At 34.0% G+C, this 16,846-nt stretch overlaps 1 protein-coding gene across 1 annotated transcript in view; it reads right to left on the reverse strand.

Annotated features, from left to right (window-relative positions):
• Positions 1–360: 360 nt before the first annotated feature.
• LOC136803796 (ATP-dependent DNA/RNA helicase DHX36-like) overlaps positions 361–16,846 on the reverse strand; it is a 55,071-nt gene continuing 38,585 nt past the window's right edge. Inside the window, exons 18-31 of the mRNA XM_067060521.1 lie at positions 15,480–15,544; positions 14,774–14,828; positions 14,222–14,310; positions 13,599–13,716; positions 13,026–13,124; positions 12,441–12,614; positions 11,232–11,318; positions 10,780–10,857; positions 7,055–7,154; positions 6,301–6,394; positions 5,801–5,936; positions 5,109–5,261; positions 4,492–4,635; positions 361–938 (exon numbers count right to left, since the gene is read on the reverse strand). Of these exons, the coding sequence (XP_066916622.1) occupies positions 912–938; positions 4,492–4,635; positions 5,109–5,261; positions 5,801–5,936; positions 6,301–6,394; positions 7,055–7,154; positions 10,780–10,857; positions 11,232–11,318; positions 12,441–12,614; positions 13,026–13,124; positions 13,599–13,716; positions 14,222–14,310; positions 14,774–14,828; positions 15,480–15,544 (1,419 nt within the window). The 3' untranslated portion in view covers positions 361–911. The remainder of the gene's footprint in view (positions 939–4,491; positions 4,636–5,108; positions 5,262–5,800; positions 5,937–6,300; positions 6,395–7,054; positions 7,155–10,779; positions 10,858–11,231; positions 11,319–12,440; positions 12,615–13,025; positions 13,125–13,598; positions 13,717–14,221; positions 14,311–14,773; positions 14,829–15,479; positions 15,545–16,846) is intronic.

Genomic DNA, 16,846 nt, shown 5'->3' on the forward strand with positions numbered 1-16,846 from the left:
GATATTCAAAGGATTAATAATACGATACGAGATGCCTAAGAGTGAATGTAAATTACAACTGAATAAGTCAGTCCTTTTCAAAGCAAAGAAAATGGTCATATTAGGCTAACATCCTTTTGCTTAGATCCCTTACAAACTTGAAATTTCAAACTTTGTTCCTGAGCCGAGAAAACATTTAACACCGTTTAAAACTTTTGGTTTCAGCTTTTTAAAACATCAACAACATATGAGCTGAAAAGGTTGTTCCGAGCTATGGATTATTGACGGAGGAAGGCATACCTTTGGGCCGCTAGCAAGGGTTGAACGCATAGAAAAAGTTTCTTTGTTTTTCATTTCGAATAGAATAATAGATTTTCTGAGTAAAATAAATAATATTCATTCTAAACAACAAGTTATGATACAATAAAATATCTGCTTTCATCTGGTTTTACATTCCAAAAATTCGTAAAGTATCAACGTTTTTTCAGCGAACCTAGACCTACCAATTTCTTTGACAACGATTTCTGATTTAGTTCCATTTACCAAGCCATACCATAAATTATAGCTGAAAAATCTCCAAGAATCATCTAGTGCACAACAACAACAAGATCAAACAAAAAATATTCGATTCGGATTCATCTAACGCCAACATTTTCGCAAGAGATATGGAAATATACCCATATCTCATTTGCAATTTCCAAGAAATAGCATAACAATATTTTACCAATAGTTTACCCAAAATAGTTGGGTAACAATTAAACTCTCGCAACTTTCCAAATTAATTTGAAAATAATGAAACCATAATCAACCAAAACGTATGAAAGATTTAACAATCATACCTTTCCCTTGAATCCAAACCCTCGCCAAACATTGGTCTTTCCACCTTCAACTGTACCAATCTCCAGCTGTCTTTCTCCTGAAGCTTGGAGGTATCATTTGTAACCAGATGCTGACTTTGCCTGAAAGATGCAAAAAAGGGTCTTTTAAAACACCCCTTTCTCACAGACCCACTGGGACCCCTTCCCACTAGAAAAATTGGCGAAAATATCGTCCTCGGTGGAAAATTATCCTCCAATTTTTGTCCCCACTGAAAATAATTAACAAATTAATCCTCACTGAATTTTTAACAAAAGAATTTTAATCCCCAGTTATAAAAAATGTGGGAATATCAATCCCCATCGTGTTTCAGTCCGTTAATTTTACCTCCACGGGTTGAAAAATTCCTACCAGGTCTGAGAAGGGGGTGTTTTAAATACAACAGTTTATATAGAAATTTCCCTCTTGACGATGTAATAAAAAGATTTCATTCAAAATGTATCAAAATGTATTTCAAATCCTTTTGCAAGGAAAATATGACTTTAATATTCCCATACCGGGAAACTTTCGTTCCTTTCTCAGGGCTGAGTGTCAGTTCAATATTTGCAGAAATTATGTAAAACTTGAATATGTCCTTTGTACATCAATCGAGAGAAAATTTGGGCAAAACGAGGGGGGGGGGTGTTTGATATATTTGGTATTTTTGTATTTAGATGCTCCCTATTAAATAAAGATATGAGGAAAAATGATGCGAGCGAAGCCAGCACGAAATTTTTAGGATAATTGTTCCTTCTTGGCTAAAAACTACTATTCTTAGGGTGTAAAAAGCAAAAGGGTCTCAACATGTAGATTAGAAGTTATGTTTTTAAATTTTCTGCAAAAAGGCGTTGGAGAACCAACCTTTTGAAAATTGTGAGGAATTTTTTTAAATAATAATACAAGACACATTTAGGCGAAAGTAAGAAAATTGGTGGATATTCATTTGTAAAGGCAATATTAGCGCCCAATTATAATAGGCAATTTTGCGGGTTATTAGAAAGTAATCGAAAATCTGTTTTTTTCTTGCATGAACATTTTTGAGTAACTACCTCAATTATACCTTTCGCATACCCATATTTTACAAAGTCATTGAGTGCATTGGTAATATTTATAAACAAAGTAATGAATGGAAATTAATTTAGTTTGACAACATGAAAAATTAATTGATGAGTTTTGAAGTACCATTCTGGTGGGTTTGAAAGCAAATAACGAAATGAAGTTATATTGATCCTCCTTAGAGCTTTGAATTAACTTTTGCAAATTTGCAAATAACTTATGATTTGGTACCCGTGTTTTAGTTATTAAGACGAGAGGAGCTACCTTCTGCACGTGTTGACATGTACAAGACAAGTAGTACTCAAGAGTTAAATGTTAAGTGCATGTCAAGAAATTGAAATTTACTCACTTGAGATGAGTGGTTTAGAAGAGCTTTGTTTTTATTCTAAAATGTGTAAAAACCTTCACTAGACAGGGTCTTTATTTTGAGAGTGAATTCTTATTTTTGGGACATACTTCGAACGTTTTTTAGAACGTCCCTATCGGTATGTTGAGATTCTAATACCACACTTCCGTTGTGAATATTGTTAAAAACAGATAAAAATCGTCAAGTTCCTACTTACCTGTCGACTTAAGTCACTTCAAAAAAGTTACTAGTAAGAAATATAAGCAAAGATATTGCTACAGTGCACCAAGAAATGCCATTGAACTATATTTGGTTACAGACACGAGACAGAGATAAAGTGGGCTTGAAAAGACAGAAGCCTTGAAGATATCTGTAAGATTTATTAGCTGTTTTTGTTTTATAGGCATATAAAGCTCAAAATTTTCAAAAATATAGAATGTAATTTTGAGACCCAAAGTACACGAAAAAATTGAGATCTACCAAGTCTCAACAAAAATGGATTGCTCCTTACAAGCCAGTATAAGCAAGGAGGAAAGGACTCGATTGCCTTAACATATACGAAAACAATTTATAAAAATCTTAAACTTTGGAGGGAATGAAGACCTAATTGGGAAATTTTGCAGGATTGGAGTTGATAATGATTCAAATGGTCCTGCAAGATCAGATTTTAGAATTATGAGTACAATATGATTATTTTGGTCATTTTGACTATTTGCTCCTGTGTTTCTCAATTTCTTGTTATTTGTAAATATTCCGACTTAAAGTATCCAGATATAATTGGCAGTGGAAACAAGAATGCCTGTAACTCTTGATAGTCCAATATAATTTCGTAAATTTTTTTTGCTTGTTTTATAGAATCAAAAGCGCTATATTATTTGAATGTATTTTTGGTTGAAAAATTCGCGATTTTTAGCGGTTAAATTTGCGATTGCAAAAATTAACCTTTTTTCTACTTATGCTACAACGTTCATTTATACACCAGTGGTAGTTCAACCTTAGGTTAAGAAGGTTGTCAAATTTCTAAGGCAAACGGAAAAATCTTTCTGAAGATATGGGACCCGAAATACTCCTTGCTAGCACTTTTCTGTGAAACATCAAATCTTAAAATTTCTAATAAATAGACTTTATTAGCTATTTTTAACATCAAGAAGTTAAAAAAACTTTTCAGGAGTAGATTAGGAAAAGGAATGAGTAAGATATGAGTGATTTGGTCCTTTCTCTTCGAACACTTCAAATTTGCCTAAGGAATTGTTTTTTTGAGATTCGAAACTTGGAAGGATTGGTCCAAAACCTTACTTTTAGCGAAATTTCCATACAATAATATAGAAGGACCAGTATTGATCATTAGCTACTCTATCTTAAAAAATGTCCATTTAAAAGAGAACTCGTTAGAAAAACTCCCAAAAATTTAGGAGTAGATAAAGATAGCAGCAGAAATGGAATTTTCCAAAAAAATCGAAAATTACCACTTACATCATCAAGTACTCGTAAATTCAAAATTTTTTTTCTCGCGGAAGTCAAACCTTAGGGGTGACATGACCTAAACCAAAAGTTTGAAGTCGAGATTTCATTGGCAAAGTCTAAAAATCGAGATGACTTCTTTAATCTTTGAAGCGAGGGACCAAATCGTATCATTAACTACTCCTGACTTTAGACAAACATTGCTTAAAGGCTACTCATTTTAGAGACTTCAAAATTTCGAAAATAAAAAGAGTAATTTAAATTAGACTACTTATAAAAATTCATCTTCCTTTTTTTAAAAGGTTTAAAACAATCCCACAAGAACAGAAGGCGGTGCAAAATATGAATTAAAAAAAAAACACGTCCATATAACTTTCCATTTTGCTTTGTCTAGCTCGTATTCGGCTTTATGGTCAAAACGGTTTACATAAAATGAGATTTCATTAATCAATTTCCTTGGATACAGCTTGACAGATGATGACAGATGCTTTTCAAAATGCATATGGCAGATTGTTGGCACTTTGTCAACCAAAATATTTTCTTTTTCAGAGTTCATTTTCCTGTTTTGCACGCAAATAATGGCTGGAGTGTAGTATAGTTCAATTTAGCTGCAATTAGAATGAAATTGGCTATTGCAATGGTTTCAAGGGATAATTTGTATTAATCATCCGAGTTTCATTGGAATTTGGGTATAAATTTATTCTTAAAGTTTTACCAACACTTTTAAAGTTAAATAATTATTAAAAATACATAGTAAATCGATCCGAATGCACGCAGAAAATTTAACATCATACCTTTACAGTTTCCGTGGTGATCAAATCAATAATGGCGGTCAAGATGTGATGATCACGTGATTTATCTCGGCCACCAGCAAAAAGCTCGACTGAAGGTGTAGTGATCTTCTTGCTCAATAAACCGTCTAGCTCGACGCGAAGTCTCTGAAAAAAAATTTTCTTTTTTACTTTAACACGTTAACCACCGAACCCTTTTCAGAAATTCGACTTCTTGGAATTTCAACGAATTTTGACATTTAGAGGCTTCTGAGGCACGAGTTTTGCTCTAAATGCCGTCAAATTGTACACCGACGCAAATTTTCACATGGAACCCTGTTAAGACGATTTTAGTTGAGGGTCTAAATTCAAATCCAACGCATAAGTTGATTTGATCTGTGAACCAGACCGCAACCTCAAGGTAATTAGCGATCTGAGAGATGAACTACCTAGCAAAGATGGTAGATTTGCGTTGGACTCAAACCCGTTGTACAACTTTCCGATCAGAAGTCAACCACTCTAGCAACTCGATCACTGCAATGAAATATTTGCTGATTTAAAGTCATTTATCAGGCGTGTCTTATGCAGATAAACCATAAATCCAAACTCCTTTTAGCAAATCGCCCTATCATGTTCTTTACCTTAACTAGATTGGCGATTTTAAGTGGTGAATGGAACTTAATGATGTCATCAACACATATGGTATCCATGCCTTCTTCTTGTTTGAAAGTGATCGTACCACCAAAGAATAACAATGCGAAAGGTGTCACTACTGAACAATCATGAACGAATAACTAAAATGAAAAGAATCACTATTCAATCAACCACTGAATAAGAGCGATGTGTGAATTGGTGGTAATTTTTGCGAGATAACGGTTAGGTATAACGTATACAGTAATCTCTTCTCTAATTCGAATATCTATTATTTGGGTCTTTCTGTAATTCGAACTAAGAAATTGATCCCACAACTTGAATATATTTGAAGTAACTTACTCTCTGTTTCGAATATTTCTCTAATTCGAATGAATTTTGGTCCCTTGAAGATCGAATTAGAGAGAGAGTCAACTATATTTGACGTTTTTGGGACCCTGACAAACATCTTTGCCGATTTACCGAAAGAGGACCCTTCAGGGATTGATCTTCGTGATTTTGAACCTTTTGAGAGAGTGGATTTGCTTTTCACTCTTGGGGATTTTTGAGGTAAGAAAGTGTTATCATTATCGATCGTACATAATAAATAGACTCGGTACCCATTGTGCCTAAGTGCCCTCCCCCAGATTAATCACAAACAAATAAAATGAATAGGATTATTTGAAATATTGTTTTCTCGTACCGAAGTTGATTTCATGATTTTATGATAGACCATCCACAATGATTCATAATTCGTTTCTTTTTCGTTAACAGATTTTGGATGAATTTTCACACGGCCGTATTGTTCGGTGTAAAGTTTTGGTGGCCTTGATGGTTGACTGTAAATAAATTAGTGTATAAAAACCCAGTCTCTTAACCAGCTGGGTTTAATGAAGGAAATTAACTGACAAAAAATTGTCCTAGTGAGTTGAATACCTTGAAGTTCATTCCAATCAAAAAAAAACTTAACCCTTATTTGCCTAGGAAAGATTTAATAAGTAAGATTGGTTAATGCAAATATTTCTGAGAAATCCATGCGCGTTGGCCAAAAAGTTATGTGTTCGTCGTTTTAATGTAAATTTGATTTATCAAAATCTTTGGAACCTCTCTGAGTAACCAGTGTACATTGAAAAAGCGATAAATCTTCATATATGTAACAAGTGTCCTTGATTGGATTTACAAGGATAACTGCCAATAACTTACTTTGGTTTTTTGTATTGGTTATGAGGAGGGACGACCTTGATCACGTGGGGGTACAAACCAGCACACATCACTGCTTTCACTAGTTTTGTATTGTCTGAAAAATCAAAACGAAAGCAATTGAAAAAATCCTAAACCCCTTTTGGTGCTTGGGAAGTATGAAAATTAAGGAATTTAATGGCTAATCTCTTAGAGCTGGAATAACAATTTTACTACATTAAAGGAAGAAATTTTGACGGGAATTTAAGTTGACGGACGAAGAACATTTTTGTCCAAAAAACGCCATCAAAAAAGGAAAAACCTGTTTTTAAGCCTGAAATAGCACACATTTGGGGAAATAAATAGAGCAAATTAAATTTGGTGAGAATTTAATTTGGCGGATGAAGGAAAAATTAAATTTAGCGGGAACTTAATATGATCCGCCAAATTTTCTTCCCGTCAAAATTTCTTCCTTTAATGTAATCAAGGTGAATAATGAAAAGTCAATTTCAGAAACTGGAGCAGGAAGAGTCTATCAGTTACTCTAAACACACATGGTAGTTATTGTGGTAGAAGTGGTCTAAGGCTAACTATCTGAATTTAACAGTAACTTTATCGAAAGAGTTGTGTAGTACGTACATGGTCATTTTTAGAAAAAGGTAAATCCATTTACTAAATCATTGTGTATTTTCCAACAAGAGTTAATTCATCGATTGAAAGCTATTTATGATAGAATCGTATTGACTAGTACCACAGCCAGTGCATCAATGATACTTACTGGAGAAGCAGTTTGCTTTGGGATCTTTTACTTGTGGTGATGAAAGAAAGCCGATGTCATAAAGAAGTTGTGCGAACTGTTTCTTCATGTTTTCAATCATCTGTGTTTGTAAAAAACATAAAAACAAGTGATACTTTTATGGACCTACCTGGTTATGCATTTAACACATATATAATTGATATCTACGTGAGCATGACCGTTAAACAATCATTTAGAACACAAATAGTGACGATCTATTAAAATTAGTCTTTTGTTTCTTATAAAAAAACGTTTAGAAACCAAAATTTCATACTCTTGAAATATTCTTTCATATTCAAGACTTCGTGAGCACAAAAAAACATCTATCTCATCAAAAAATTTGAGTAATTTGGCTAAGAACATTAATGTATGCTTATTAGAGCCTGAACCATTCATGTCTTTAAAAACACATTGCTTACCTGGTTTGCAGAAAACACTTTTGAACACGAATGGTTCAATTTTCAAAGTTTTTAGAAACACCGAATGTCCTGTTGAAGCCGACTGTTAAAAAAAGTCCCGACTGGTTAAATTTCCCGATTTTCAATCGGATTTTTAGATAAAAATGCCCTGCACTGCAAGAGCTTCAAAATCGTCTTAAAAACACCTCGAACACCAGAGCAAAGACTGAAAGGTTCAGAAACTTGCCAGTGTTTCAGGTAATACATTTTGGCTTGGATTTTATGGAGAAAATTGAGAGTTGATTTATGGAAATCCCAGGAACACAGGAAATGCTGAAACACACCACCTCGAGAGGTAAGGTGTTTCTGGGAAATGATTTTTGCCAAAAACACCCCAAAAAGCATGAAAGGTTCAGACAAAGTGTTTTCAGGGTTTTCGGAACTTTTTTGACATGAAAGATTCAGGCTCTCAATAGTGATTCTTATAGATATAAAGATGCGTTGAGAGATTATAGATATAAATCTGCTTGAGCCATCTTTTACCTACTTTCATGCAAAAAATCAGAAAAAAACAATGATCCAATATTTCAATAAGTCCAAAAAACCCTTTTTTAGCTGTTTTTAGCTGAAATTTACCCAATTTTTTTCCTCCAAAAATCGAGCTCCGTCACATTCAAGGGTTTATAGCTATTCATCTTTGTGCAAAAAATCATAAGAAATGAAAGAGCCAATCTCGAGAAAATCTAATACCTAATTAATTGATAATGTACTTACAAAAAAATATCAAATTTGGCCAGTTTTTCAATAAAAACACGCCAAGCAACCAAAATTTCATGTCTAAACACACATATTCTTCAAAAGTAAACCCTCATGAGCACTCAATTGTGACAATTATAACAAATTAAAAAAGAAAAACTTTGCATTTTGCAAAAAAACCATTTTTGACAAAATTATTGGGGGGGGGGGGGTGGGGGGGCTATCCCCCCCCCCCCCCTGCCCCCCAGTTGCTACGGCACTGCTTATAGATAAACATGCGTTTTTTGAGCCAACAAATTTTTTTGCCAAAATCTGCTTGAGCCATCTTTTACCTATGATGGATGGTACCCTACTTTCATGCAAAAAATCTGAAAAAATTAATGATCCAATTTTTCACAAAGTCCAAAAAACCCGTTTTTAAGCCGATTTTTGGCCCAAATTTGCCCCAAAATTTTTTTTTCGAAAATCGGGCACATTCGAAGGTTTATAGTTACACATCTTTGTGCAAAAAATCAATGAAACAAGTAATACTTTAATGGACCTACCTATTTATAAAACGAATAATTAGAATTTAATGGAAGTAATGTATAATTTTAAATTTCGATTTATATATCTATTGGAACGGAGAAAGCAATTAAGAAACGCATCGATGTTTAACGGTGAAAGAAAAATAATATCGACACTTTAATCAATCATTCATCTCGAGAAAATCTCAAAAAACCGCTTTTTTCGGGACATTTCCGGTTCTAGCGGCCGGAAAAATTTCTTTTTCGAAAATTGGGCTCTGTCACATTTTGGGCATTGCCATTTTACATCATTGTGCAAAAAATCATGAAAAATCTGTCGAGTATAAGTTGAAAAAATGAAGGGAAAACCGTTTTACGCCGGTTTTCGGCTGTTCCGGCGATTTTAAGGAGTTCCGGATTCAAAGGATGATTTTTTTGGAAATCAAACGATGCTAAGTTTTGGGCATCATCATAAAGAACATTTTTCTGTAAAGAAACAATTAAATAAGTTGAAAAAATGTGACGGAAATGTGAAAAAACGAAGATTTCCGGCACATTTCCGGTTCTACAGACCGGAAAAAAATTTTTTTCGGCAAACGGTTTTCGACACCTTTTCGGCAGTACTAATGTGCATCTATGTGCAAAAAATCGCAAAAAACTAATGAGAAAATCTCGAGAAAATCTCAAAAAACCGCTTTTTTCGGGACATTTCCGGTTCTAGCGGCCGGAAAAATTTCTTTTTCGAAAATTGGGCTCTGTCACATTTTGGGCATTGCCATTTTACATCATTGTGCAAAAAATCATGAAAATCTGTCGAGTATAAGTTGAAAAAATGAAGGAAAACCGTTTTTATGCCGGTTTTTCGGCTGTTCCGGCGATTTTTAAGGAGTTCCGGATTCAAAGGATGATTTTTTTGGAAATCAAAAAACAATGCTAAGTTTTGGACATCATCATAAAGAACATTTTTCTGTAAAGAAACAATTAAATAAGTTGAAAAAATGTGACGGAAATGTGAAAAAAACGACGATTTCCGGCACATTTCCGGTTCTACAGACCGGAAAAAATTTTTTTTCGGCAAACGGTTTTCGACACCTTTTCGGCAGTACTAATGTGCATCTATGTGCAAAAAATCGCAAAAAAAACTAATGATAAAATCTCGAGAAAATCTCAAAAAACCGCTTTTTTCGGGACATTTCCGGTTCTACCGGCCGGAAAATTTTTTTTTTTCGAAAATCGGGCTCCGTCACATTCGAGGGTTTATAGTAATGCACCTTTGTGCAAAAAATCAGAAAAATTGAATGAGCCAATCTCGAGAAAAGTTGGTAACTAACGAACGAACGAACTAACTAACTAACTAACGAACACGGGTTAATTTATAGGACCTCCACCCCACCGGGGTAGGTCCAAAAACTAATGAGCCAATCTCGAGAAAAGTTGGTAACGAACGGACGGACGAACGAACGGAGAGAGGTTAATTTATAGGACCTCCACCAAGGTAGGTCCAAAGCCACCGGGATAGGTCCAAAAAGTCGAAATTAAGTTTTACATGTCACTCTGCATGAGAGATAACGGGTTTGTCTGTTACCTTAATCGGGTTAATTCTTGCGAAATTTAAGTTCGCGACCCAAAAAATTTTCTGAATCTGTTTTCGAGAATAAGCTTTTTGAAAAATTTCGCGAATCATCCCAAATTTATTAAAAGTAGCCCAAAATTAGCAGATGCATTCTTTCGTTCATTCATTATTCACTCATTCTGGAACTGGCTGATTTGAACTAGAATAGCATATTCAATTACTTTTAAAATATTGTATTAAGAATTGCACATGGATTTAATTGATCGAGTCAACGAACTCACACAATTTATCTTCGCAAAATTGGCAAAAATTCTCGAAAATTAATCCAATTACAATAATTAAAGTGTTCGAGATTTCAAAATGTATTTTTCAAAGTTGGGACTTTGTCCACTTTCTGTTAATTGGATACTGTTTAAGGTGTCCACGATACTGGTTATATAAGAAATGTCTCAGAAAGGTTTTGAACATACATACCCGTAATGTGCTCTCAGAGAGGAAATATCTCCAACAATATTCTCGAGCATTCTGATGACGTTTTGCATCTTCCCAACCCTAATAATATAGTGAAAAAAAGTGAATTTTTCAAACAGTTTGTCACAAGCTGAAATTGCGGTAACGTGCTAGGCTCAAACTCATAATAATTATCTCAAAAAAAGGTCATTCTTCTAGTGTCTGTTGTCAACACCGAAGACAAAGCGTCCTTTTTGAAAGAAAATATTATGCGAACTTCAAAATTAACTTTCATAATAAACATTTTGAAACTACTGGAGAGATTTTGCTAAACTTCTAAATTAATCCGATTCGTCAAATCTCGATATTATTATTATTATAAATGTGAATTGAATCACCCAAAAAGTACTTCAGATTGCGATTGTAAAACAGGTGTAGTTACAGTAATTTCAAAAAATAAAATACTCAAATTCTACCTTGAAAGCGTTTACAAGCATAATATAATCACTTTGCGATCTCTTGGCTAGTTCACGCCTCTTCTCGTCAGCCTCACGTTCTTTATGCTAAAAAAGAAAAACAGAAGAAATATTTTAATTTTCTTAAAGGACCAATATACAATTAAAGTCTATTCACGATAAGTGTGCACTCTTTTTTCTTCTACTTATAACTTTTGAAGGAATTCTTCAATCTTTTTAAATTTGGTATCATTGGAAAGATATTTGTGAGTGGAACAATTTGAAATAAAAAAAACCTTAAAAAGATCATAAAAATGAAGATGAAAATGAAGAAGAAAAAAATGAAGATCTTGTAGAAAAGTGCTATAGCTATCATTTTCACTGAAGTGAATTCTTAATCATCGAACGTCATTACTGTGAAAAAAATTCTCAAAAATAATCATTCAGTCAAAAGATATCAAACAAAGTTATAAGCTGATTGACGTCTAAAAACGCTGTTTTCTGCAGTTTTTTCCTGTTTTTTGGGGTCAATCACTTATTAACTTTGTATTATAACTTTATATTGAATAAATATTTTAATGAAATTTCTTCACAGTGATGATCTCCTAAGATCAAGGAATCTCTCCAGTGAAAATGAAAGTTATAGCACTTTTCTACAAGATCTTCATTTTTTTCTTCTTCATTTTCATCTTCATTTTTATGATCTTTTTAAGGTTTTTTTTATTTCAAATTGTTCCACTCACAAATATCTTTCCAATGATACCAAATTTAAAAAGATTGAAGAATTCCTTCAAAAGTTATAAGTAAAAGAAAAAAGAGTGCACACTTATCGTGAATAGACTTTAAGTATACGTGGCGGTGATATTTAGCATGGGCAATTATTAGAAATTATTCATGGCGACTCCACTGTATAAAAGATTTCTTAGAGAAAAATGCCGAAATTCAATGGAATTTTCAGAATTTTACCGAATTTTTGGAATTTACGTAAACATTTTGTTACAAAGATTAAAAATAAAAAGGATCAAAAGGCAAAGAATTAGCCTGTACCAAACACTTCTTTGAGTAAAGATACCGCGGTAAGATTTTGATAAAAGCATGAATTGCATGTGAGTGTGTGAATAATATGGTACAGATAAGCAGAGAATTTGCTAAATAACAAGCCTATCGTGAACCTGCTATGCATATTCGCATTCTTAGCTAGCCAAACTAAAAATAAACCATAGTTGTTACCAAAGGTATGTAGAAAGGTTCTTTGAAATCTAAACTGCCAGCAATTGTAAGTACTGGATCGAGACACGAGAAAATGGCGCCAAAGAGGATCATACGCCCGACTCTGGGTACGACGGGTAGACGGGCTAGATGATAACCTAGCGCTGTTAGCTCTTCGTGATCATCAAACGCACCCTGAATATCAAGAATAATAGAAAGAGATTTTAGAAAACCATTCGCCCTATTAAAAAAGAACTCTTTATTTTTTGCCATTTTTACAAATTTTTAAAGGAATTATTAATCCACTAATATCCTTTTAATTATATAAAATTTTATTTTCGATTCACGTAAAACTGAGATAATTCTGTTTCAAGATAAATGACGATACAAACACTTGGATATGAATCCACCCAAAAAGGGTTGAACGGTCATTAATAGGGTGTTTAAAAAACCGCACCCATATAGATTACGATAACTTTTAACGCCTTGTATCGTTCTGAATAAATGACGAACTTTAAAAAATAACGGAGACGAATTCAACTTTTTGTCTCCACTGAGGTAAGAAAAATCCGACAAAAAGAAATTTGGAAAGAAAGTTGTATTTACCATTTGCTTGAGACTTTTGATGGCGTTTTCGATGGCTTTTTGCTCGGGAGATTGCATTGCTTTCGAAAGGAATTCTTCAACTCTTCCAAGACGTAATTGCTGTAAATGAAAATATTAGGTCAAACCCATAACATTTATGAGTTGTTCGTATATATGGACATACTTAACATTTTATTTGTGTGTAGTTTTTTCTATAATTCTATAAACTTACAATACGTAGAAAATCTCATAAAGGATGATTGGGCGCAAATAAAATTTCTCAAAGCAACGAATAACATTTTCAAATCGACACGGCTAAATCTTTTTAACAAATTTAGATTTAAAACAAGTATAATTGTCTCGCAATGTTTTCAAACTTAAATTTTTCACCCTGAATTTGTTATGTTTGAAAAAAGAACGGCTAGTATTATTTAATTCTTCCCACCCTAAATTTATTTTCAGTGGAGCCTAAAAAAATCGAACGGGTGGTGAACATAAAATTACAAATGTAAAAAGAAGAAGGCTAAATGGTTTACACGAAGACGCTCATATACTGTATTACGTACAACTATTGTGTAAATGCTAACAGCTGACCTTGATTTGTAAGCAAAGTGATTCCAACGGTGTTCTTAGAATTTCTGGAAGTGTATAATCAGCGAAATTGTCCCAATGATATTGTGTAAATAGATGGAAACAAACACCTGCTTTCACCCTGGAAAACAAAATATTGTCTTATAGGAAAGATTTTGTTGGGACACGAAGCTCGATTTTAGAAATAACATATGAAAACATTAAGCGTCAAGATTTTAGGATCGTTAACGTTGAAAAGCCTTGGCTTATATATACCCTTCTTTATAATAACCTTACTAGTAAAGTTGTTTCGAGGCTTTGCTGTTCTTATCTTCTTGGTATTTTGAGCCTCAAATTGTTCTATGCTAGGTTATCAAGTTTTTGCTAATTTGGCGGCTAATTTGCTTCAGCCATAATGGCTGTTCCATCTGATATCCATGTTAACCAGTAGGATTGGTAAATCTTTTCAGTCAAAAAAATTCATGAAAATGTGTGGATACCTCCTGGAAATTGGCAAAATTAGCAAAAACGCTTGGAAAAATTTTCTTAACACCAAAGTAGAGTGGAAGAACTAAGCGTGAAATCACGAAAAAGTTGAATTTTGTATGCCAAAAAGAGCTACTGATGATAAGCAACGTTGAACATACCTTCCCGCACGACCACGCCTTTGCCTAGCAGACGCCTTGCTTCCCCACTGTGGCAACAGACTGGAAACGTTGACATCAACATCGTAAGCCTGTAAAATAGATTATCGTATTGAATTTTGGTTGAAGGGATGAATGTCTACTATTAGTTACAAAGAAACCCCGGAGATTTTTTTATAGATATACGTCTTTTATAGGAACATCCAAAATTTTCAAGCCTTCTGATGTTCTGAACTTTTTTAGTTTCAAGCCTAAAAACGTATTTCAAATGTTCTACAATCAAGAAAAGACAAATCTTTTTGTCTCAAGACTCTGAGTTTCAATTTAAAATGTTTTTATTTTGTTCTTAATATTTTGGCTACCGAAGCCTTATGTTCTTGTATAGTTTGTTCTCATAAAAAAACGTGTAACCAAGAAATTAAGGAATGGTTTTTTTGTAAAAGACGTAAAAATGAGAAATGCCTTACTCGAAATTTTGAGAATAAACAAAAAGCTTGACAATTTAACCTCGAAAGATTAGTAAGATTACTTTGGGAGGAAGGGCGTGGTAATTACCTGTACTTTCGTTTTCCCACCATTGATAACATAAACCACGTCTGGTATAGTGATACTAAAAAATACAACAAAGTAAAAGTATTAAAATCGATATATGAACCATAGATTTTTGTAAAGCCCGAAGGGCTAGATGGAGTGTTTTAAGTTTTTCCAAGCAAAAAGAAAGTGAATTTTTGCAAAAATATTGTTGCCATTGTTTTCGAAAATCCGCGAAGCTTCTAATTGGTCAAGCGCCGAAATTCTGTTGTGATGTCACGTGATTGCGTTAGGATTTTCTGCCGAACCATAGCACACTTTTCAGCCAACGCACGCCATCTAGCCCTTCGAAATTTTGAATAATCGGGAACATTATTTAGCTCGATAAGCTTTGGGAGATCAGTTGAAGAGTTATCATTTCTCCTCGAAATAGACCAAGTGCTTGCAGTATACATCCTACGTACAAAATATTCTCATAAACTACATAAAGCCCGTTTGCTTTTAGCGGACTCTTTTTTGCTACAATGTGGAAACCATGTCAGCGTAAATTATATCAATTCCCTTGAGAGTGGTTTCCCTTGAGAGTGGATTCCCTTGAGAGTGGATTCCCTTGAAAGTGGTTTCCCCATCGCAAATGGTAGGAAAAAGTGTACATTTAAAGTCAAAGCGAACTTAAGTATCTACCAAGAATGAAGCCTGCCAAAATGTAAACGATGATTTTACCCCATACCTTGTTTCAGCGATGTTGGTTGCGATAACTATTTTCCTGACGCCTACTGGTGGCGTTTCAAAGATCTGAAAAACACAAAGAGAAAATTGTTGTTTATCCAGTGTGGGGGATTATAATTATTTTATTATCCACGATAATAGCCAGTTCAGGTATTTGTACTTTTAAGGACGGCGGAGTGACTGAAGCGATTTGAAAAACCCACAGTTTTGAACCGAAAAATCGAGGACAGTAAAAGTGCTTCTTCACCGTCCGTCCTCAGTTGATCAGGATCTAGACTAATAAGTAGTTTCCGTCTCCGTCGCACAAAAATACACATATATTATATGAACTCGCTACTCCATTCAAAGTTTCTCCATTCAGAAGACTGGGTCGAATAAAGTTACTCCAACTTCAAAGGCAACACTTTCAAGATTATTATTTGGAAGGAAAACGCTCCCAAGAGTGCACCGAATAGACATTTTTTTCATCCCCGCATTATGAAGAATTTCAATTTTGTGCTTTGTTTTTGAAAGAATAAACTCACGCGAAGTTAAAAAAGGTATAAAAGAGGGACAAGTTAATATTTAGTGATATTTTTATAGTGAACTTTGTTTTATCATTTTTGATTAATTTATTCTTTTTTAAGCAATTTACGATGTATATCAGGGCCAACAATCTACATATACAATGCCGCGGTTGATTCATTGGATTAGAAAACAGTTTCAGTTCAAATATCTTGAAACTTGTTGATTTTTTAAATTGAATTGTCACTATTTAATCGTCATCTATCTTTGTAGGGCTTAGAAAAACATTTGAGAGCTAAAAACATGACAAAATTAATCACATTCCTTTTCTTGCAAAATTTCGTATTGCTCCACAACAGAGTCTTTTTTGAATTGTTTATATTTCACCCCTGCGGGGGGGGGTACTAGGGTTGGCGAATGAGGGGTATGTGCAGACAGGACCTCCGAAAAACGACCCTTTAGAGAGACTTTATTACAACTTTTTCTCTGGAAATCTAAAAATTTCCTGAAAATCCTGAATTTTCCGACCCTTAGAGAGACTAATTTAAAACTTTCTGATTTTTCCGACCCTTAGAGAGACTTTGAAAGGTAAAAAAAACCGACCCTTATCGTCCACACATACCCATCATCCATTTTTGCCTAAGTACCACCCCCCCCCCGGGATTTCACCACAAGCAATTAAACAGCTTGGATAAGCTCTTTCGCAACTTTTACAACAAACTTGTAACGTTCTTCTGTCTTTATCTCACCAGAGAATTTGGTACAATGTCTAGCAAATTACGGACTATCTTTTCACATTTTCAGTTAACTTCTGGTATGTTTAGGTTTCAAGGAGTTAAAAATCATTAGAGAAAAACATGTAAC

Source organism: Clytia hemisphaerica, unplaced genomic scaffold (genome assembly GCF_902728285.1).
Source record: "Clytia hemisphaerica strain Z4C2 unplaced genomic scaffold, Clytia hemisphaerica genome assembly, whole genome shotgun sequence".
NCBI lineage: Eukaryota > Metazoa > Cnidaria > Hydrozoa > Leptothecata > Clytiidae > Clytia > Clytia hemisphaerica.